At 25.7% G+C, this 25,051-nt stretch overlaps 2 protein-coding genes across 4 annotated transcripts in view; one reads left to right on the top strand and one right to left on the bottom strand.

Annotated features, from left to right (window-relative positions):
* Positions 1-26: 26 nt before the first annotated feature.
* On the top strand, positions 27-24,135 carry Maf1 (repressor of RNA polymerase III transcription Maf1). Of its 2 annotated transcripts, XM_067272483.1 has the most exons (8): positions 32-151; positions 253-714; positions 10,149-10,298; positions 10,666-10,828; positions 22,214-22,338; positions 22,427-22,546; positions 22,617-22,706; positions 22,781-24,135. In XM_067272483.1, exons 2-8 carry the CDS (start codon positions 632-634, stop codon positions 22,803-22,805), a joined length of 756 nt encoding a protein of 251 aa, XP_067128584.1. In that variant the 5' UTR covers positions 32-151; positions 253-631; the 3' UTR covers positions 22,806-24,135. The 2 variants fall into 2 exon arrangements, with proteins under 2 accessions (XP_067128583.1, XP_067128584.1); XM_067272482.1 differs by having other exon boundaries at positions 27-714.
* Positions 24,133-25,051, bottom strand: part of CYLD (ubiquitin carboxyl-terminal hydrolase CYLD) — a 42,582-nt gene continuing 41,663 nt past the window's right edge. For both annotated transcript variants that reach the window (XM_067272472.1, XM_067272471.1), the window contains exon 17: positions 24,133-25,051. In XM_067272472.1, the coding sequence (XP_067128573.1) occupies positions 24,861-25,051 (191 nt within the window). In that variant the 3' untranslated portion in view covers positions 24,133-24,860.

Raw genomic sequence — 25,051 nt, 5'->3', positions numbered from 1 at the left:
TTCGTCTTTTTAAAATATTAACGTACTTTTTCGAATCGTTTGTTTACGGTTTGAGAGTGACAGAGTCAACAAGGTGACAGAAGATCGTTTGGCAATCAAAACAAGTAAAATTGGATAAAATTTCGTGTATTATCTTAACTAAATGTGAACTGTAAGTTATAAATAACGTTAATTTGAAATAATTTCGAACGATCGAAAGTGTTTTTTTAATCAATTTTTAAACTTAAAAATCTCTCTCGTCTGTATTTTTAGACTAGGCTTAAAAGGGCGAAGCAGTGTCAAGTTTTAATTGTAATAACGTCTTCCGTATTGTTATCATTTGTATTGAAAAAACAAGTGTTAAAGTGAAATTGCATTGTTTTTACGTCGAGTCATTTAATTATTTTGTTTATATAAGAAGTATTGAGGTGCCAATCCTAATGATCAGCTGTTTATGTCGTCTGCTGACATCTTTGATGTTTTCAGATTCATTTTTATCATTTCCCAAAGTCTGGAAAAGAAATAGAAAAATTTTGACACATCCAAGAAGTATTCTCAAGAACTTTATAATATTATAAACTTTTCGTATTGGAGAAATAAACTTTTCTTTTTTAAGTATCAATTTTTATTTAAAAAAAAACAACAAAAAACCATGAAACTCCTGGAAAGTAGTCGATTCGAAGCTATTAATTCTGCCCTGTGCTTTGAAACTGGTGATTGTAAAATTATTGGCAGGTAAGTTGTTATTTAATTAAGTATTTTTATATGGTAAAATTTTGCAGCATAATTTTTTATATTTTGTATGGTGTAATAATGTAATTATGTAATTTATATTTATTTGCAATTACAATGCTGTTTTGTGTTGAAGTGCATATAGTTTTGTCTGGTACTTTTCCGTTAACTGGGCGCCATTCAATTTTCAATCCAGTTTTAGAAAAAATGATGTTTAATTTCACATTTTTTACAGATAAACCTTATAAACATGTGTATAAACATATTCATTGTAATATTAAACATGTGTGAATTACAAAATAAAATATCGATTTTGTTAAAAATAGTAGTAAAAATGACTAGCACCCAGTTAACGGAAAAGTATCTTTAGTTTTTATGCAATATCTCTTTCAATAATATAAGAGATAGGCCTATATTGAAACTGAAATCAAAACTCCTTCAGACCTGATGCACATTATAATGTACAGTAACTCCCGTACAACACGTGATTAGTACATATGCAAAATTCAATTTTGTCATTCAGAGGTATTCGGTTTTTTTTTATTTCCAACTTTTAGGCCTAGGGTTAAACTTGCATAAATTGTGTGATAATGTAGGTTTCGATAACACAATAATGCATAACATATCCCCCATGTTGTACGGGACTCAGCTGTACACTGTTTTACTATTTCAATATCTGACTTAAAATACCTGTTACTGCAACCATGTATGCACCTTTGCTTTGAGCATATTTTTATTAAAAAAAATAGTATAGTACCTCCGTTTGTCAGATTTTATTCGAAATATGTGATGATATTTGTGGTGTGTCGAATGGCAGTACTTCATTTTTTGTTTTTGAAAACATTTGGCAAAATAATATTTCAAACTTGTATAAGCATTTTTTAAAAAGTAATAATAATGATTTCTACTAGTTTTGTAATTGCTTTAATTTGCATTAGATTCATTAATTATTTTTGAGTCAATACATTATTATCTGAAAATATAAATGCAATAAAATCATTCAAATGTGTCCGAGAAAATACACCATATAGTTTGTGTTCAAGTTGCAATAAAATCAGTGAAAACTCTAGTTTTACTTCAAGTGGATGTGCAAACTAAATATATGTATTATTCATTATGGCATTACATAGATCAATCTAAGATGACATTTAAATATGATTTATTTTTTAAAACTTTTTATTATAAAAATTGATAATTAATGTTTTTATTATATTTGTTTTTGAAATTGAAATAGTTTGAATATTACATTTACAAGTATCAAATCATTTCAAAAGTTCTATATTTTATGCTTGGAAATGTCTCATATGAAAGTATTTTTATCTTAAATCATATAACAATATTTATTTTGTATTTTCTATTACATAAAATATCTGAGATTACTATTATAAATTTATTTAATAAATATATATTAGTAAAAGATACTAAGAGTTTCTACAAGTATCAAATTTAAAATAGTTGCATGAATCTCATTGTATATACCAGGGGTTGCGAACCTATGACACACGTGCCAAAGTGGCACGTAAGAGAAATCATCTGGCACGTAATGTATCATATGATTTCTGTCCTTTTCAATCATCCTTTCTGTTTATCACCTGATCAGATTTTTTACATTTATTCAAATTAAAGCGTATTCGTTTAATTTCTTTAAATATCATTATTCGAAGTCTAAGACTTTGGCACGCATTCTTTAAAGCTAAGTATGCTTACAATATGGCACGCGGACTCAAAAAGGTTTGCCATCCCTGGTATATACTATACTTATATATACATAATGCATTGCCATAAATATATTCTTTTGTGTGTATTGTTTCTAACAAATAGTTTTAATATCCAAGATACTTTTACTGAAAATATTTATAATATTGTAATTATTTAAGATTTAATAAAGCATACAGTAATTCAATAATGAATAATTTTAAGTATTGAACTTTTTTCTGTTATATCACAAAAATTATAAATATATGAATGAAAGAAATGAAACTACAGAATATATATATATTCTGTAGTTTAATTTTAAATTGTTATATGATCTTTTGACTTGAAAATTTGTTCAGGGTGGATCTAAATGTAATTTGATTCTTAGCAAATATATAAAATAGTCCAGTATAGATTTTATCATTGTAATTTTAGTAAGGAAGAAAAGTTATTAACAAAATATGAAAAAATTAATATATAATCTCAAATGCTTCTATCTTAAGATAGATAAATGAGATCATTAAGTTTGGAAACAAGTTTTACAATAAAATACCATAATTTAAAGGTGAAAATCAATAGAATTTTATTTTTCATCTTCATAGAACCAATGATATCTTGAAATCTAAATATAATAAACAAAAGTTCTTAACACAATAAACGGCTTCTTCTAATAACACTGTAGTGCATAACACACTGACACAGACTAAAAACCTTTCACAGTGTTGTATATGATAGAGAATGGTTCTCTATTGTATACAATACTGTGAAAGGTTTTTAAAAGTTTTTAATTTTATCAACAAGAATAGATTTCATAATAAGAAATATTATAATATACTAAAACATTCAGGATCCTTTGGCTTATTTTTCTGCAATCTGGTTCTAAAACATAAATATATTATTCTTAAGGCTAGCATTCAGGTTATAATAATGAACTACATCAAAATTTTAGTTTCTAGCTCATATCATGGTATTTCACCTTATAATTATTTCATAAAGTTTTATAAATTTTTATGTAAGAATATAAAAATATTTAAAACATTAGATAATTTTAAAAAGTTATGCTTTAATAAAGATTTTTGTTAAAAATCTTATTTTTGACAGATATAAACATATTAAATTGTTATTTAGATCCTATAGAACCAGCTTATTTATGTTTTACAAAACTTATAAATTTTTGAGCATTAGAAAGATTAGAATACATATCAATTAGAATCTAATTGATATGTATTCTGATCTTCTAAATTTAAATTGTCCTTAAATTCTCAACAAATATATATGTATTTTGTATGAAGAGCATGTTAATTTATATTTGACAATAATAAATAATTTAAAAAGCAATTTTTGTAACAAAAATATTCAAAAGTTATTTAGAGATTTCTGCAATTTTTATATCTTGATTATAGATGATATAAAAATTAAGTATCATATATGCTATACTCTGTTCTTTCTTAAATTAGGTGACTTTAGTACTTAAACATGAAATTTCTGTTTTATAAATTTATTACAGAAAGTCTTAAAAGACAGATTATTTTATAATAATAATCTAATTGAAGCTTAACCTGTTAACTGGAAAACATGTCAAGGTCAAAATTGTAAAGAATGATCATATACTGTAATGTTTTATATTATTTATTTACTTAACATATTGTTAATTAAAACAAAATGCATAATTTTAGTATCTCTAATATCATATTTAAAAGTTATAAACTTTTTCCATTTGCTTATGCACTACTACTGTTAAATGGTATTTGAAATTCATCTACATGGAAGATATTAAATTTAAATGTGAAATAATTAGAAAAAGTTTGATGTTCAAAATTATCATCAGATAATGTATAGCATTTACTATTATAGGTCTGTATAATCTATATCCTAAAAATATTCACAAATTTCAATAGCGTTTTCCAATAATTTCAAATAATTGCACATGCACACGAGATAGCATACATTCTTTGAGATGTTCTTGATTCCATTTATCAAAAAAGTTTACGTAAATAACCTTTAATTTTAAAAATAGAAGGATTAAATAAAGTCAATCAGAGAAATGTAATTCACAGATTTTATACTGAAAAATCACAATGGTAAACGGTAAATCATACAGTTAAATATTGCTCTGCAATGGAGTTCCACAGCATACAGTACATAGCATCACACAACCTCAAGGTTAGAGCAAAAAACTTCTGCAGAAGCTGTATGATGGATTCTTGACGACATCAATCTTGATGTGGTTATGAATGACAAATCCTATTTCACTTTTGACAGAAGTAAATGTGCTGGTAACAATCATCATTTTACCAAAGAATGCTTCCTGAAGTTTTCACTAAAGCTTCTGGTTTGGCTGGCATTCAATCAAAAGATATGTTTGCAGGCTTTTATTGCATCATTGTAGCTCTCCATCACCAAAAAAGTCTATGGCAACAAATGCATTCTTCTATTACCCTTCCTAAAGAACTACTACCCTGACCAAGGATATGTCTTCTAGACAAACATGGCTATTAGGCTCATGACAACATTGCCAAGTTGGACCATTATAGAATTTGATACATCTCTCATGAAGCTAACTAAAGCAAAAAGTTCACGAAAATGGTTGGGAAGTTGGGTCTGTGAAGTAGTTGGATGACAGGATCACAATCAAACTTTGCCAATTCAAAGTTGATCACTTCTGGAGGCTAATGGTACAGGTTAAGACTAAAGTTTGAATTGCAGCCAATTGCAGTCCTGATCATTTCATCTGAATGTTAAACAATTTATCTGTGCCCAAAAAACTTATGTTAAAATTATATACAATGAATTTCAAATAACTTTGAAATTTGTGCATATTTTCAGGATACATGTCCTTACATTGACATTTTCTTGAAAAATAGCTTAACATAATTTAAAAGTAGGATGGAATAATTATTAATATTTTTTTGGATACATTTAAAATAAATATAGAAACTAAAATGCTGATAGGTTTAAAATCAGTAAATAAATTTTTGTGATTGTTGTTTATACATTAAATTTTATTTAGAAAATTTTGATGTTATTTTATATCAATTCAATAATGAAAAAAATATGAAAGTACAGATATTTTTCCCCTAAATTGCTAAATATAATTTGAAATACAAATTAACAAGTTGTAAAATTAAAATTCTTTAGTGTGAATCTTTGTTAAGTAGTATAAGTGTACGTAAATAGATATATTTGAATTTGTTTTTTCTTTTTTATATATAAAAAGCATTTATAATCATTCCACAGCACTAAAAAGGAAGTTTTTGAATAGGCCTATATAAAAATTATGATTTACATATCAATGTAATTTTAATTTAATTTCTTTAAAATGCATAAGAACAGTTCAGATTATTAATATGCAGGGAATTTCTATTAAAAATATTAAATTTAATATGATTTATTTTCAAAACCATAAAATGAAATACAGATTAATTTGAAAGTAATTATAGATGGAATAAAATTAAATCTAAAAGAAGTGCAATTCTGTAATGGAAGAATAAAAATAAGTTTGTAAATACTGTAAGAAAAGTCCAAAGTTAAATATGAATGTGAAATGTGTAAACTAAAAGAACTTTCTTTCATAGAAAGTTCTTACAATAGACACATAAGCTTTCAAACTAGCAAAATGAGCATGAACATTCTTTAACCATCATATCAGTTGCATGGCCAGTTACACTACCATAACTGGCAATGAAACTGCATGACAAGCAAGACTTGCAGGTTTAAGTCCCACTCTGGGCTGATTCTTCTCTTTCAGAGTATTCTAAATTAAAATTAATTTATTTATCACAAGATAGTAGATTAACCCTACTACAATAGCTACATTTCTGTTTTGGATTATTAATTAGTCTTAATATAGTCTAATAAAAATTTAGTTGATTGTTTGGTATTGAAATATACAGGTATCCCTCATATAACACAGTAGTTAGCATGTAACTACTCATTTTCACAACCTGTGCTATATATATCAAGCAAAACATAGGGTTAGGTTCCAAAAGTTAACAAAAGTATACTATTATTTTTGTTACTAAGAGAAATATGTTTATTAAAGCAATAAAAATTAAAAGTACTGTATTATGCATTAATATTAATTTTAGTTAAATGAGATGTTTTCTTTTTACAAAGTATCGTCGTCATCTGAGCGTTTTTGTTGATCTTAATCAGAAATATCAGCAACGTCTTCTTTTTTTTTTTATTTTTACCATAAAAATTTTCATGGATGACAAAATAAAAATATGTTATTAATTGAAAATTTGTTCTAGTGGGTCACATTTGTTCAGTTGAGTATGAAGTGATTCTTTTTACAAATTTGTGTTCAAATACAGAATTGTTCAAGTCGGGAACAGTTTGAATCCCGAGATACCACTGTATTTCATTTGTCATTTTTATGAATGATTACTTACTTATGATTAAAAAAGTTAATAACACTTACCTAAAAATATTTAAATAAACTTTACTAAATATGAAGATTAATCTATAAAAACAGCACACAATGACAGTCTCAAATGCTAAAACCTGAAAGCAATAACAATGACACTGGTTGATAGGAGAGCTAGGACAAGGAAGAAAAAATTGCACTATCAGTTTTCATTAAAGTAAACCTGACAATAGGTACAAAACAAAATGAAAATTTCAATAATCTAAAATCAATGGACAAATTTGAGATAACATGCATGCTTACTTGAATAAAAAAATATGTATAATAAAAGAATTTGCACTTAGAAGTTGTGAAATTTTATATGGAGGATTTCCCAAATTTTGAACTGTGTTTTATGAGGGATACCTGTACATTAAAAAATACTTTATTTAACTAAACTTCCTGTTGGATTTAATGTTTGTAGTATTTTAATTATTAAATAAACTTTCCATTAGAATTTTTATATTTTATTGTATCTATTTTTGAAATAAAAAATATAAAAGTAAAAAATTAATAAAAAGTACATGGCCGATGTTATTTACATTTAATAAATAATTTTTATATATTTATTTAAAAAAATACAAAATATTAAGAAAAATTAGAAAAGTTTATATCAATCTTAGGCAATTTATAAAAATATTAAGTTATTCTTTATTTTGATTAAAATATTAAGTCTGCTGTTTTAGATTTAATGATTTTAATATTTTTAGTTTCTTAAATTTTATGTTCTACATTACGCATTTTCTTTCTTGTAAATAGTAGTACTATTTTAATTAATTAAATATCCAAATTAAATATTTTATCTTTTATATTTTAACATAGTAAACTGATTTATGTATTAATTTACTTTCAATTTAAATTTTCTAATCAACATAAAATGAAATTATGAGTACTTTCTAAAATTAAATGTTAATTTCAAATAAATAAATTTAAGTTTAAAATATTTCATAAACTAGTTATTGAAAATCATTTTGTTTCCTAAATTGATTAAAAATTACAGAAATTTAAAGAATCAAATATTTTATTTTTGTCTTTAAAAAAAAATATTTAGCATTTAGTATTTAGCATTTTGATTTATGAACTATATTCAAATGTATTTATTAGACTTGTAATAAAAATGTTTTAAAACTGTTGAAATAAGGGTTTTTTTCTTTTACATAATTACAAAAGATGATAAAATTAATTAATTTTGTGATTTTTAGTTTCATAAGATTGATTAATTAATAACATAAAAATTTTTAGATTATATTTTTGTTAAAGATAATGAATATAATTCACTTTACATTGTTAACTTTTTATGCAATAATACAGTAAACAATTGATATATATATTTAAATAAATATTTTGCATAAATGAAACAACTCTATTAAACTACTATATAAGATTTTTTTAAAGCATTGCCTGTAATTATAATCAAATTATAACATAAAAATATTTTAGTAGTTATAAAAATTATCTAATCAGTACATATAACATAATTTTAGCAATTCATTATTTAATTATAATTATCTTATAATACTATATTTTATTACAAGAAAATTTTAATTGTAACCATAAAAATATCAAGCAGTTTAAATATCTTTATTTGTAATTAATTAATATTTATAAACTGGCAATTATTAATATAATAGTTCATTATCTATTCTGTATACAATATACAGTATATTGTGAAGTCACTATTGTTATCATAATTTAAAAATCAGAAAGAATATCAAAAATAAACTAATCTAATCCTAAAAGATTCAGTTTATTAGTTTTTTAATCGACCTTTAAAAAAAAGATTAAGAAAGAGAGAAAAAAGCAATTATATGAAAAAATTTTATTTTATTTTTTTATAAACTATGCCTGAAGGAGAAATGAAGGTCACCTATTCAAGTAACAAACTGTATTTACTTGCACTGTCTGACATTTTTAGAATTGATGTCAATAGAAATGTGAAACTGCAAATTTTAAAGTGATACATTATTATATTCTTTAATTTTATTTCAAAAATAATAATTATGATAATTTTAAAATAGTTCAATCAATATATTTTTTAATATTCATAAAATATTAATATTGATTTCAATATTTTTAACTTTTCCTTATGAAATATTTTATGTCCTGTCCTACATTTTATTGTAGGAAGTATTGCAACATAGTTGTATTGAGTAGATATTTTTTTTACAATTTTCTAAGTAGGAATGTAATTTTTTCTTTGTAATTATTTGTGAATAGAATCTGTATTAGTTAAACAGTGTACATGTAGTTGCTTCATTTTTAGTCTGAAGCTATTTTTAGTAAAGACAGTATTACAATGATAAAATTTTGGTGCTTTTTTCTTAAAGATTATAATTTTCTTTTGAAAAATTATACTCATTTTATAATAATATCATTTATCAATTAACGAGTTCTAAAGCAATAAATTAAAACTGGTATTTAATAAAAGGAAAATTTTCTAATTTTTTTCAAAATTTTATTTCTTTTATTAAAATAATTTCTAAATTTTATGATATAACAACATTTGTTTTCTAATTAAAAAAAATGTATTGTTTAACATTTTTTAGAACACTGTTCAAAAATTTAAAAATTTTATGCTTTACTTTTTCCCCATAATTATTTGATTATTCATAATTGTTGTTTCATCATAAATGATATGATATACTGTAAGAATAAACTGATGTAAGTGAATATTATGATGTAAGTAATTTCTTTGCAAATGTATGTTTATATATAGTATGCATGATGTAAGATCAATGAATTTAATTGATTAGATTCTTTACATTTATGATCATTTTTGAAGTAATTTTTTTTTTTAAATTATTAAAGAAACAGTTATAAGATCATTTATATTATTAATTTGTTATTTTAAAAATAAAATAAAATAAATTCTGTATTTCCATTTACATGAATTTTTTTTAAAAAATAATAACTTGTTTAACTTGTTTTTTAAAATTTATGTTTTTTTTAATATAATTAAAAGAGTAACTTAGAAAATGTTTTATTCATTCAAAATATTCATAAATGAATAAAACATTTTCTAAGTTATTCCTTTACTTATTATAATTTATTATCTCTCTTTAATATAATATTTTAATTCTTATAAATAATTAATTTTAAATCTATAAAAATTTTTACCAATAACTATAAATGAATTTAAATCTAATTAGTATAGCCTGAAAATCTTTTAATTTTCACATTTAATATTCATATTACTAGCATCATTATATCTTAAAGCATTTGTTTTTAATTAAACTTTATAAGTGGATAAAAAATATACACACAATAAAATTTAAAGATTGTGTGTCATAAATTTTTGAACTTGAAAATAATATTTTCAAATCTAATTTTATAGAATTGAAAGTTATTCCTGTAAAATGGCTGGAGGAGATAAAAGATTATTTAAAACAATGAATGCTGAAGCTGGTACTAGTCCTCATGATTTGCAAGCACTCTCTCCTCCTCAGTGTGTATTGAATATCCACAGTCCAAGTAAAAATTACAGGTAAAATTAGTCTATGTAATTTTAAGGGAAAGATAATATGAATGATTATTGATGACAATACTGAACTATACATTCACAATTGTTAGTTTTTGTACCTATAAACAGGGTATATTTTTTGCCATATTATAAAATATATTAAATTAGGATTGAAAGCACTTGTCAAAGTATATTAAAAACTTTATTTGCTGGTTTGATTATAAAGGTTTATTGGTATTATAAACTATATTAAATGATTAACGTAACTCAAAATTATCTTCACTGTAATTTTATGTTTAAATATCAGATTTATATTAATTTCATATATAGAATGCTAAAACAAAGTTATTTTTTAATATAAAATTGTTTTTCAATAATTTATTTTTTACAGCCATAGTCAAAGTGATGATGGTGAAGGTCACGGGCCTTTGTGTGATACCATAAGTCGAAAAACTCTATTCTATTTGATTGCAACACTTAATGCATCTTTCCACCCAGATTATGATTTCAGTCAGGCTAAAAGTGAAGAATTCAGCAAAGAACCAAGTTTAACTGTATGTATCTTGTCAATTATATTTTTAAAAATAACTCTGATCTTAAAATATATTTTAATTAAATATGAAAATTAAATAACTGTTTTTGAAAATTTTTGCTATATCATTATTTGGATATTAATATTTATGTACACAATAAAAAATAAACTTTTAATTTAATTACATCATGCATTTATAATTTAAACAATATCAGAAATTTAAAATAATATAATTAGTTACCAAACTGTAATTTTAGATTATGAATACAGACAAAAAATTGTCTGCAATTGTTAGATTAATGATCTAAATAAAATGAATACACTAATTTTAACTTTATTTACTATAAATGTTAAATAATAATAGTTACTTTAATACACAATTCAAAACCAAAACAGCAATACTTTATTTAAAATTCCTAATGTTATCAGCATAAGTGATAGGTCATCTTCAGGAAATTGAACTCCTGCAAGTAGAATGTTTAGATGAATGCATTTGAATCAGTTCAAATAAAATAAAAAAATGGTAAACAATCTTATCTATGCATCCAGTCCTGATTTAAATGCTTTCATCTAAACATTCTGCTCACTGGAGTTCAATTTCCTTAAGATGACCTATTAATTAGGCTGAAAATGTTAAAAGTTTTGTATAAAGTAGCACTGTTTTGGTATTGAATTGTGTATTAAAGTTTTGAATAGCAAAGTGAGTACATTTATTTCAATAATAATTATATTAATATGTTAAGAAATCAGTAAAAATTATATAAATTATCTAATTTTATTTTTGATTAATTTTACAATTGTTTCTTTTTTTTTAAAGAAATTCAGAATTTCTTCCAATCAACTACTGATAATGCTGTTAAAATAAACTAATTTTTTACTGTTACTAAATTTAATGCAATAAATTATTAATTTAAAAAATTAAATATTTGACAAGCTCATGTGCAGTAAAATCAAATATTGTAATTACTTTTGGACTTACCTACACTGATAACATTTAGTAGTATAATTAGTGAAAATTCTGATATTTAAAAAGAAGTAAAAAGAATATAAAAACATAAATAACATTATTGTTAAAGTTACATTTTATAATTATTAGAGTTAGCATGTCAATAATATCAATAATAATCATAACATTACCAGTGATCACACTAAGCAGTCTATTGTACTTTGTTGATTTTTTGAAAATTTTGTTAAAATTAAAAATATTCTATACAAAAGTACAGTTAGACTACATATGCAATAAAGAACCAACCAACATTACCTAAACTTGCAAGAATCAACATTTAAATTTGGTGAGGACAATAAAAAACTTGCAACACTTTCCTTTGAAGAAAACTGTACAAAAAGTTTAAACAGAACATGCATTTTATCAGATTAGAAAAAAAACTTGAAACTAAGTGATTTTTTATTATTATTTTTCAGATTTTCAAGTTCTCAAAAAGTCAACAAAATTGTTAATTATTATTATTAAAAAATATTACTATTAATTATATAAAAATAATTTAAGAAGAAAAATAAAAAAGTAACATAAGTGGTATATTTAAAAACATAAAATAAATGTTTTAAAATTCCACTCTGAATTGACTGTTAAAAATGATATATTTTTTTTTGCTAAAAAGAAAAAAATGTTGTTATAACAAAAGTTTGTTATTTGTGTAAACATATTCTAACAGTGTTTTTCTTAGTAAGGGGGGGGAATATTCCAGCAGTAAAATCTCATACTACAGCTTCTTCTACAACAAAGTCCAGTTCACCATTAACCTCATTTTGTGAATTTTTTTTTGGTTGGTTCCAAGAATTACTAGATGGTGTGATGGTGTTGTAGGAAAATTCTTTCAGTTTATTTATGCAAAATAGAAAAACCATAAAATTCTGATTCAGAATATCACAATAACTCAATTTCCACAAAAACATTGGTTGGTTTCTTTATTGCATATGTGGATTCACTTCTACTTATTATCAAAAAATTTGAAATTTAAAAAGATGAAAAGACCTCAGATTTGTATGTTATATCTTTTGACTTGCAGCAGCAAATGTATATACCACAATTAACACACACTGAAATGTATTACGCTCAACAATTGGCATGCTACAACCTTGGAATTCACGATTCAATTAAAGAGAAAGGATGCATGTGTTTGTGGAGTGAGAATTTTGGAGGAAGAGGGTCTTTGGAAATATCATCCTGTATATACCATTATATTACTACTGAGGCTGCTATTGGTGACCGAAAGAAGCTGACTTTGTGGACAGACAATTGTGTTGGTCAAAACAAAAATCAATATGTGATAGCCATGTATCTGGTGTTATTGGCCAATAATGTATTTTCAGAAATAACACATAAATACCCTGTAAAGGGTCACACATTTCTCAGCTGTGATCGAGACTTTGCTCTAATTGAAAAACGGAGGAAAAAATGCAAAACCTACACACTAAAGGATCTTGTGGACATCATTAAAAGTGCAGGGACCAAAAACCCTTTTACCTGCATCGTATTTGAGAAATTTCATGACTTTAAATCGATTGCCCACGCATTTTTGGATACAAAAGACCTGGGAATCTCAACAGCATCCCAAATTAGACTCTCATCAAATAACTTTGGTAAAGTTATGATTGCTAAAGATGGAGGTAAAGCAGCAAGATGGTGCACTGGGCTTAATGTGCTGAAAGATGGAGTTAGCATTGAAGATTTCAAAAATCTTCCACTTCCTCTTGCTTGCTCCCATTTTGGGATTCCTCAAAAGAAGAAACCTGACATTGGTAAAATGATACCATTTTTAAATCCAATAGCACAAACCTATTTCAAGGAGATGCTAGCAGAACCGGATAACTAAATGCCAGTTTATTAATAGTTAACCTGTCACTTTATTATTTGATATTTCAAAATGATATTTGGACTTCCATTAATCTTTCAAATTTGAAGTTTTTAAATACGTTTTAACTTTTATTACACTAAATTAATACCTTATTGATAAAGATTACAGCCCAGTTCAAGTCATTAATAGATTATTGTCAGTTTTTAATGTTAAAATTGATATTGAATTTGTAAATTGTGTTTAATAATTTAAATGTAATTTTTTGGTATTCAAAACTGTTTTTCAGCTGTAGAAACATTAATTTTATGACTGCAATCGTTTTTGGCATTTACAACTTTATGCACTTGCACAATTTTGGCATTTACAATGTTATGGCTCTAACCCTGTTTTTAAACTTTTTTTGTTTCCTTACTATTATTCGTAGGTGTTTGAAATTAAACCCAATGTTTTATTCCAAACTATAAATTGTTAAAATAATTTTTCTAGCATTTGATTAAAGTTTGTTCATTAGAAAAAGTGTTTTTTCTCTCTCCTGAAAAATTTGTTTTTTGGCATTTACAACCTTATGGCATTGCACGCTTCAAATAGTTAATAAAACATTTTATGATGGGTGTTTTACTGTATAATTTTTTTATTCATTTGAGTGATTGTATTGATATTGATACATTTTACTATGATAATTAAGATGAGAACAATTTTGTTTGTTTATATATGATATAGCTATTAAATAATGGAGCTGATCTTTACTGCCATAAATGATTTCATACCAAATATATGATGATATTCTGTGCTCTTGGAAATCTAATATCAAGATCATTATAAAGTTAAGTAAAGATCAAACTGAAGCTTTCCAAAAGTTGAAGGGGATTTGCAGGAAAGATGGAGAAGAGGTTTAGTGAAAGTCAAGAAAATGATGACGACATTAAAGAATGAGTACATTAACAACAGAGAAAATGTTGGACAAAAGTGAAACAAATAGTCAACCAGCAATACTGCAAAGAAATTCTGATTATGTTGAGGAAAAGAGCTAGAAAAAGGAGAGTAAATTTATAGAATGATAAGCTTCTCCATCGTGACAATGTGCCACTTAAATGCATTTTCTGTAAGGCAGTTTTTAGTCAACAGTATTTGAACATCCACTCTACTTGCTTGATTTAACTTCATGTGATTTCTTCTTGTTCCCTAAAATGAAAAGCTTACTAAAAAGAACAAAATTTGAATTGGTATAGCAGATAAAACGGTAAACCTACCAGAGGCATTGGCAGAAAAGCAGCTGGTAAGAAGGGAATAATTGTTAAATTATATTGGGAGTATATTGAAGGGAATAAAAGTTAAATTTTAATATTTTCAGAATAAGTATTGCAGTTGTATCAGTCCCATCATAACACAAGTATGGCTAATAAATTTAAGAAAATCTTGATGGTTTAAAGTGAGACAGTATTACAATAATGAAATCAGTTCTGAGATGTTTTAGAGTTTTTGCAAATTTTTTTTTTTTGTTTCTATCTGTTTTTATCTTAGTTTAACTCAAGCAGTTAGGAATTTCTCTGTCAATATGTGTTATTAAACATAACGATATAGCACAAATAACTTTTCTCCCCATAGTTTTCATCAGAATTTATTAGTTTTAAAATTCTGGAAGGTTTAATATTTCTGAAAACAATATTTTTATATAAAATTTGATTATTTTGTATTGATTGCATTATTATAAATCTTTAATTGATAGTTCATGTCACTAAGTTTATTAACAGATATGAGTTGAGCAGAAGTGTTATTATCAAGCTTAAAACAAACATACTTATGATAGCATTGCTGTTTTTCATTCCTTCCCTGTCAAGACATTATCTATTATACAGAAAGAAACAATCATTTCTTCTTTGAGTTTTTCATTTGTCAAAATAACTTAAAGATAAATATATTTGATTTTAACTAAAGATAAAGGTGTTTAGTTATTGGTTAGCTTTTAGTATCTTGAAAAAAATTTTTTTTCAATCTTTCAAATGTTTTTAGAAATTTAATTTTAGAACTGGAAAATATTTAATACAATCAGCCATTCAGATTTATACAAAGTTTTAAATAATGTTTATCCACAATTACTATAAATTTTAGTAATACATAAACTTTGCATCTACTTATACTATATATTGTGATTTTATTATTTTGACCTGTAAAGAGGCATCAAAACATTACCATAAAGCAAAATATTTTGTTTTATGAAGTATCAAAATTTAATCCTTGATGACTCATTCTTAGTCATTTATCAAGACAGCACTAAAATCAAACATTCATAAATCTGCTTAAAAACCAGTTAATTTGCTCTGCATTATTTTAATCTAAAATAATGTAAAGCAAAATAATAATAATATAAAAATAAACATTGTTCTAATAAGTAAAAAAAATTTTTTTTTGTTATTTTTTATCTTATGTAATATGGTTTACAAAGAAAAATGACATGAAACACTGAAATTGGATTGAAGTTAACCAGAAGAGGAACTCCTAGTTTTTAATATAATCATTTCACTTTAACAAATCTAGAGAGCTAACATAAAATATTCGTAAAATGAGGAACGGAATACGGTAGTATCACGGTACTTGAACACAAATTCTGGAAAAAGTCACTCAGTATTCGACCAAACACTACCCGCTATAACATATTTTTATGACAAAAATATGAAATATAAAAATGTTGCTGATATTTCTGATCAAGACCAACGAAAAAGCTCAGATGACAATGAAATTTTGTAAAAAGAAGCACCCTTGTTTAACTGATATTAATGCATAATACAGTACTTTTAATTATGATGTGCTAGCTATTTATTGATTGCTTTATTAAACATATTTCTGTTAGTAATGAAAAGAAAAGTATACTTTTTTAACTTTTGGAACCTAACCTATGTTTTTCATTAATCCCTTGTTTTGTAAAGCATGGATTTGCATAACACGGCACTTTTTCGGAATGTAACTGCCGTGTTATACGAAGGATACCAGTACTTCATTTGAATTATAAACTGTTACATATTTTCAAAATATTTATCAATAAGATGATTGAATTCATAACCAATTACTTTTTGAAATTTTATTGCATATTATGAATCTATTGATTTATGTTGTTGGGCAGTTTTTCATAAACTTAAATTTTTCATCTAAAGAAATACCACTTAAATACACATACATGTATATAAAGTTTGATCCATTTATAAAAAGACTTTTTTCAAAAGTTGTTATAATAATTGGATTTGTTTAATTTTATAAAATAAAAATTATACTACTTGAAATGGTACCGATTGTTTCCAAAATAAAGTTGATATTAATTTGACTTTCTTCGTGTCATCATCATCATAAAATATCAAAGAAACTTTCTGTGCAACTGTTTTAGCAATAACAATTCAGTAGACTATACTAGAGTTAGAAGATAAAATTTTCTCTTTTCATTGACTATTTGTCAGTTAGTTTTGTATAGAAGAAAATTGTAAAATTCTGTTGCAGTTGACAAACTAATACCTGATAAGTGTTTTAAGGATTGTAATCTTCACATTAGTAGATTTTTAAAAATTTATTCCATTTGAAAATGTGCAGCTTTCTATTTTCTATCTGCATTTACATTTTGTAGATAGAAAGTAGAAAAATAACTTTAATTCAAAAGTTTTTGTAATTTTTTTTTCACATATCTGAATAAATAATTTTTTCTTTGCAAAATGGCTTTTCTGCATTTTAAATAATAAAATCTTTTAAACTTTTTGGAAAAAACAAATCAAAATTTTCATTTTTTGTAAAATTAACATTAAAATTGTTATTTAAATTTCAAGTTTACTTAATAATAATTTTATACACTTACATATATCCTATACGAACATAATCCCTTTTTGATAGGAAAATATTAATTCATAGAATTGATAAAAATTTATAGGCTAAATTATTTGACTACTGTTCTAGATATGGTACACAACATAATTATATATACAGTGGAACCTCGCTTAAAGAGCACAATTCGTTCCAGAATCGCACTCGTTAAGCGAAACAATTTTTCCCATAGAAATTAATGTAAAATACGATAAAGCGTTCCATGCCGAAAAAATGCTCAAATGTTTTATGTATAACATTTATTTAAAAAAATTGTACAATATACACGGTTAAGGAGCGTGAATCATCACCATCTTTTCTTCTAGCGCAGAATGAACCATCATGGAATGAGAATTTGATGTGCAGAAACAAAAAGAAAATCAAATATGTTTGATAAACACTCCAAACGATATGCCAAATTCTTGGGTTATGTAAAGGCTATAATTAAATATTAGAAATTAATTAATTTGACTGGAGGTAGGCAGTTATGTTTCCATCTCGTATTAAATTTAATAATTATAAAAATAAATAGCTAATTTTAATGCAGACATTTCCAAAATTTAATTTGGAATCGGTCATTAAATTTAACGACCCAAGAATTTGGCATATCGTTTGGCGTATTTATTATATAAACATCAACAACTATAGCCCGTTATAAGTAATATGTGTGAACACAAGTTTGGAAAAATATGTGATCACAAGCGACACAAAGATGCTAGCGGAACAAGTGCTAAACACAGACTAATGAAGCATGCCGCATGCACACAGTTCAGGACTTCCCCTCTCCTCATCACGCGTTAAGCAAGGCTAATTTTTACAATTTGTTTTGATCGTTATGCGAAATACTCGTTGTGTGAGGTGTTCGTTAAGCGAGGTTCCACTGTAATATATATATATATATATAATGTTTTTGTTTGAAAAAAGTTTTATATTTGATTTTTTGATAAAATTATATAAAACAAACTGTAATTATGTTTGGTAATAAAAAAACAATTATGTTAAAAGTATCAGTTACATATTTATAATAAATGTGAAAAGAAAAAATGTTTAAATATAAAATTAACAATTGGAATTTAAATACAGTGAAAACTGCTTAGGTGACCACCTGCATTCGACAGGCACCTGTCAAAATGGGCAAAAATTTCTGGCACGAAATAGTTTATACATAGAGTCTTCGTATAAGTTACCCGTATTAAACGACCACCTGTGTAACGTGACCGCGGGCATAGATTTTTGGTCGGAAACAGTATACAACTGTAATAAGCGACCACTTCCGCGAATATATATAGTCTAAACCAGGGATGGGCAACCCGCGGCCCTCGGGCCACATGCAGCCCGCAGTAATATTTTTTGCGGCCCGCGTGGCATAAAGTATGAATAAATATATCAATTTCCCAGCTTAATGAGATATTTGACAAAAATTCAAACGTTATTTTCTACAACTTATATTTGTGAAAAGTTTTTTCGCAATGAATTTAGTAAAAATTAAAACAAGAAACTGGCTAACAGACACAGTGAAACTAATTTAAAACTAGCAGTGACTGATATTTAAACAAATATTTCCGATATATTACGTTTAGATCGGTGCCAGAAGGTATATTAAGTATACCTATGCTAATTTATAATTATATATGAATAAAGAATTGTGATTTACCGACAGTTCCCCCTCTTTTCTCTTGTGTGCGGCCCGCATCAGTTCAAAAGTTTTGAAATGCGGCCCTTACGTAGAAAAAGGTTGCCCATCCCTGGTCTAAACTATTGTTCAAACCCACTCGGGCACTTGTCCCACCCTTGAAATTAGGTGCAGGTGTTAATGAATTAGTCTAGCAACAAAGGAAATTCATTTCACTTTGTTCGAAATTGTCCTAAAAACGAAAGAAATGCGAAGTGCTGTCGTTAGAAGATCGTGTTAAAGTTATCAGAGAAAATGAAAATGGTTTATCACAACGGCAATTAGCAGCAAAGTTTAACTGTCAGGCAACCTTCCTTTTTTGATTCCGCGATTGACAATCACGGAATCAAAAAAATATGAGAAAACATAATAAAATCGTTTTATTATTAATTAATAATTTTTCTTATTGTACTTAAAATATTTTTATTTAATATTTTCTTAACTTTATTAAAAAAAATACAGTAAGATTAAACTAACGAAAACCAGTGATGGGAAACGACGCGCTTGTATATCGATAACGTAATACACGTAACTGAGAAGCGAACGAAAAGAACCAAGTTGAATTAATTAAGTCGGAGGAAAGAAAGTGTGCATTATAATCGAGAAAATGCGAATATTGTATTAATCTTTAAAATATTTGTATTAAAATCTGTCTTATAAAATCACAACACTCCTGTAAATCGAGTTATCGGATAAGAATAAAATACAGTCCCACTGTAGCTCTATCGTTGAAAAAATTACCTTATTTTTTTCTCACCGAGTTTTGCTTAGTAGAAATGGCTAAAAAGTGCGCAAAGTACGTACGGAAATACGGTATTACAGCACCACCTGTCTAAAAGACCACTTTTTGAAGGAACCGTGGGTGGTTGCCATAGCCAGGTTTTACTGTATTTATCTTAGAAGAAATGAGATTACATTATAATTTTCAATTTTTAGATTCTAAGTGAATGAATATTTATTTATTCTATTTATGAATATTTCTTGATAAAGATTGATTTTATTAGGCTTCAATCTGGAAGACTTCACTGCAATCCAGTGATAATTTTTAAAAATTCTAGAGTATTACCAGTTTTTCAGCATATTTCTTCTAGGTTAATGGAATATAAATCACAGGCAAAATAAAGTTGCCATTCCTCTGTATTGTGAAAAGTTAATAGGATTAAATAAGGCCAAAATTGACAACACGAAACTTTCTATTCAAGGTTTGAAAAGCTAATCTTCAATTACATCTGTAATTATTATAAATTTGAAAACTATTTATTCCATTTTGTTAATTCATTTTTGTTTTGAATCCAGCCTAATAGCATATAAAAGAGTAACAACAATAAATTGCTTAAATTTTTTCTTGCTTCCAGAAAATATTATTATTTCAACATTGATGAATAATTTAATATTTGTTTCATAGATTTTTCTCATTTTAAACTTTTAAATATCAAAGCATTGAATTAATAACCATCATTTGGGAAGTTTATAATTGATTAATATTCTCAAAATCAACAAAACATACAGTAACAAAATTCCATACAAATTATATCAGCTTATATTTTTGAATTTGCTAACATATAATCTAATGAAAATTTAATAATAATTTGTCCTTTAAGAAATAAATTTTGAAAAAAAATATTTCATTATATATCACATTAAGAATCATCATAATTTTTTACCAAATTAATCAAAATAGCATTCTGTTTTCATTATTTATTTACATTTGTTTAAGTAAACCAATTCTAAAACTTTAGTGTTTTTGAGTCATCTTCAGCTTATCAAAGAATGAGTAGGTTGCATACTATCATTTACAGATGTGCTATGAATGCACTGTAGTCCATCAAATAATAATATTAAGACATAATTTTAATAGTTTATATTCTCAAACTTTATTTCATTTCTAAAATGAATAATCAAAACAATAGAATCTGTTTCCTTAAACAAGCAATATAAACTTATGTTGTGGAAGATTTGTGATCAAATTAAATTAGTTTTATTTGACTGTTTGGAAATAAAAATGCTCAAGATGATTTAAATATTGATGTACGATATTAGAGTAGTAGTATTTTGATACTCAATCCTTAATTTGTTTGGGTACCGAACAAATTTTTCCCGTAAGGAATAATCTAAGTTAAATTAATCCATTTCAGATCTCAAAAGTATGCATTTTTGGGATCTGAAATGGATTAAAAACATTTTAGCAAGAAATTTACAAGCCTAGCTTGCATAAATCACAAAAAAAACCTAAACACTAATAAATGGATGAAATAAATGCAAACTTATTTTCACTTTACCTGTAACTTTGGAGAGATGTTACCTGATACACGTCCTCTGTTTCAGGATGGGAATATCCATATGCAAAACAGAGTGGCAAAATATGCCTGTGAATTTTAGTTTCATTTTATCGTTATCAGACAAAATTATTGCTAGAGTTGCCTATTTTTAAATTAGTTACTTGTTTTTTATCATAAAAATTTTTTTATGGAAGACAAAGCTAAAGGTAAAATAAAAATATTTGTTCTAGCAGGTTGTGTTTGTTCGGCTGAGTGCCGAGTAAACAGTAGACTGCCTAATTGTGTGAGTTGGGAGCAGTTCTAGTACCTCAGGTACTCGAACTGCTCCACTGAACCACAATAATGCATTTGAGCTACATTGATGTTTACACAGGATTGGAATTGCTTACATACAGTGCATCAGAAATTTTTCTGTAAACCAAAGAATTGAAAAACATATTTGAGTTAAATATTTCATTCAATAAAATCAAAAATAATTATTATTATTTTCTCAGTACTAGTCACAAATTTTTCCAATTGGGTCAAAGAAAATAAATTCCTTGCCAAAACTTAAAGGTAATCAAGTTTTGTGAGAAGATATTTCAAAATATATCTAATTTTCAGTAAATTTATTACTGCAGTTATTTTAATGTATTGTATTGAGATTTGGGTTTGATATTGTAAATATTTATTTTAAAGAATTAATTTTTTTTTATAGGGAAACAGACTATTTAATAGTAAACACTTCAATTAAATTTCTTTAAAGAAAGTTTAAAAAAGAAAGTTAATAGATTAATATTTATTTTTATCACTTTTCTCAGTGGGCAATGAATTCAATTGACAGCAATCTGTTTGCTACAGCTAATCAATCCTACAGTGCACTGAGACACCAGCTCTGGGCTGCCGTAGACAGCGAAATTTGCCTGTCCGAATGTGACATATACAGGTCAGTGTAAATTAATCGAAAGCGTCTTGCTTTTCACCAAAGCTTTGCTTTATTTTAACGATAATTAAAATTAAAATTTAAATTGCAGTTACAATCCTGATTTGGATTCAGATCCATATGGAGAAGATGGATGCTTGTGGTCTTTTAATTACTTTTTCTACAATAAAAAATTAAAACGAATAGTATTTTTTACTTGCAGAGCTGTTAGGTAAGAGAATATTTTTTATTATAATGAAATTTTGTAAAATAAATGTCTGACTAAATTAATTCACTAATAGTTTGAATAGCATGGAATACTGTGGAACTGATTCTGGAATTGGACAAGAATTAAGTATGGATATGGATGAAGAAACAGACATGCCTCCTAAGTTAATAACTTTGAATTATAGTAAATTATTAATAATATAAAAATAATGTAATAATGTTTAATTATATTTAACAGGGAACAAATGGCATTAGTATACTGAAGAATTGCATTTGATTCTGATCCAAGCTCTCTCTCTACATATTGATTTTCAGCATTCATTGTATAGTATCATAATATCATTGTATAGAGTATTTCAATCTGTTTTTAAACTTTATTTTCTTAGAAAAAAAGTTTAATATTAGTTTCTACCAAAAAAAAAAAAATATACTATTTCACATTTTAATCAAAAGACATTTTAAAATTTTAAGCATTAAAAATGCCAAAATGTATTAAATTTATTTTTAATCAAATTTTAGTAATTAGATTTTTTGTTAATAGTTATTTAAAATTGAAAAAACAGTCATATTATCGCATATCTATGTATACATATACACTAATTGTATAGAACAATGTTTCTAAACCTTTGTCTGAGACCAGCAAACTTTTGTAAATTTTTACTTTAGATATTGCACGACTAGCCCAATAATAAGGATATAATTTATCTTCAAGAAAAATATACTGAAATTAGATTGCTTTAGACTTATCTTTCAAATAAAGTGGAAATGATAATTTCAGTTTTATGCTGGTCCTTTGCTTAGTGGTTCAGAAACACTGATATAGAGAATTAGATTTAAAAGATTTTTCATAAAATGAAAAATAAGTTAACACTACTTAAGAATTTTAATTTTAAATAATCTCAGAAAACTAACTAACTCTATGCAATTTATTTAACATACTAATCTATACTCTAAAATGTTAGGTTTGATTTCATATTACTATACATTTAAAAATTTATCATAAACATTCAAATATTTATTCATAATGTAAAAATCATTTATCTGATACATAGAAATATTATTTGTAATGGATTGTTTATATGTTTTAATATATTTATATAATAATCAGCAGAATTTATTAGAAGAATATAATAAAATACAAATTTTCTGCTTTTGTTTCAAGCTTTTTTTTTCCATCATGAAAATAATGTTTATAATTATCAAATCTGCAATTTAGTCAGCCTTCCGAGGCATTGTTTGATCTCACCAAACTGCACAAGTTGTGTCGAACACTCCTCCTTCGAATATTTAAAATCTCAGTAAGACAAACCAATTCGGAGACATTTTAATTAGTGCCTATTTTAACAATCATTATCCTCACCTATTTCGATATCCATGAATTTTATATATTGCTTCTCTATGTTGTACAATTTGCTGTAAGCTGTTAACATGAACAGAGTACAAAATATCATTGATGTCTTAGATTGTTGCATTCCATTTGTATTTTCTGTTTTAAATAATAGTTTTAATTGTGGAAAATAACACCTTTGTACGTTAATGTATCTATTTTGACTTGTTGATTCTTAAATAAATTACACAATTATAATTCAATAATTTTTGTAAGTGAATTTAATTCTTGATTCTTTTATATATAGATTTTACAGTGAATCATTTTATTCTATTTATTTATCAACATGAAAAAGATGATCTTCATGATGTTGCTAAGAATTGAATTTCTTTTTTTCTTTTCAAAAGGAATGTATAAATTCAATTTTAAAACAAGTCAGTTTTAAAAATTAACACTATTTTCCAACAAAACTTTATACAACACAACAACCTTTTTTTATATATATATATATAATATATATGTATAATATTTGTAACCAATCATATACATAATATGAAACTACAGTGTTTTTTTTTAGCTAAGCTTCTATTTAATTCTATGTACTTGAGTGTTTACTTTATTGTAATAAATAGAGTGCAAACCAAATATTTTGCTATTTGATTTTTTTTCGTTTTAAGATTAAGTAGCATTTTTGCAAATCAGAGTCAAACATTTGCTATTTTTTCAAATTTTAAAGTGGATGGTGACTACAGAAGCTCATGTTATGGAAAGTGAATCAATGCAATAAATCACATAGTAAAAAACTTATTTAAATAAATTGTACCATTGAAAACAAACATGATGATATGGGAATGTTCCCATCTAAATTATCACACGTGATTTGGACGTCTCGAACTGAGCTGTCACCGGTAACCGGGATGCCCGCCGTTGAGTTTGCCGATAAACTGGACGACATTTCTTTACTTTTTTCCCGAACAACAGTCAGTTGGAGTTATCGATACATCATTATATCGGGGCTTTGATACATGCACATGTAAGCGTCACACAATAGACGCCTAGCTATTTCTGGGAGCACCTTATCATCTTTTGTCAATAAAAGAAAATTCATTCCCTCTTCCGAGAGCCACCACTGTAGATCTGGGAATGGGATGACTTCTGGGATATTATAACCGTTCTGTTCGC

Source organism: Centruroides vittatus, unplaced genomic scaffold (assembly GCF_030686945.1).
Source record: "Centruroides vittatus isolate TY-2023 unplaced genomic scaffold, ASM3068694v2 contig_439, whole genome shotgun sequence".
In the NCBI taxonomy this organism is placed as follows: domain Eukaryota; kingdom Metazoa; phylum Arthropoda; class Arachnida; order Scorpiones; family Buthidae; genus Centruroides; species Centruroides vittatus.
The sequence above is the reverse complement of the archived record's forward strand: the minus strand, read 5'-3'. Positions and strand labels throughout refer to the sequence as shown.

Excerpts from the sequence above, each read along its gene's own strand:
- Maf1 (XM_067272482.1), top strand. The coding sequence starts at position 632 with ATGAAACTCCTGGAAAGTAGTCGATTCGAAGCTATTAATTCTGCCCTG. Across the intron at positions 22,547-22,616 it reads TTTACTTGCAGAGCTGTTAG|TTTGAATAGCATGGAATACT; the intron begins GTAAGAGAATAT and ends ATTCACTAATAG. Across the intron at positions 22,707-22,780 it reads GAAACAGACATGCCTCCTAA|GGAACAAATGGCATTAGTAT; the intron begins GTTAATAACTTT and ends TATATTTAACAG.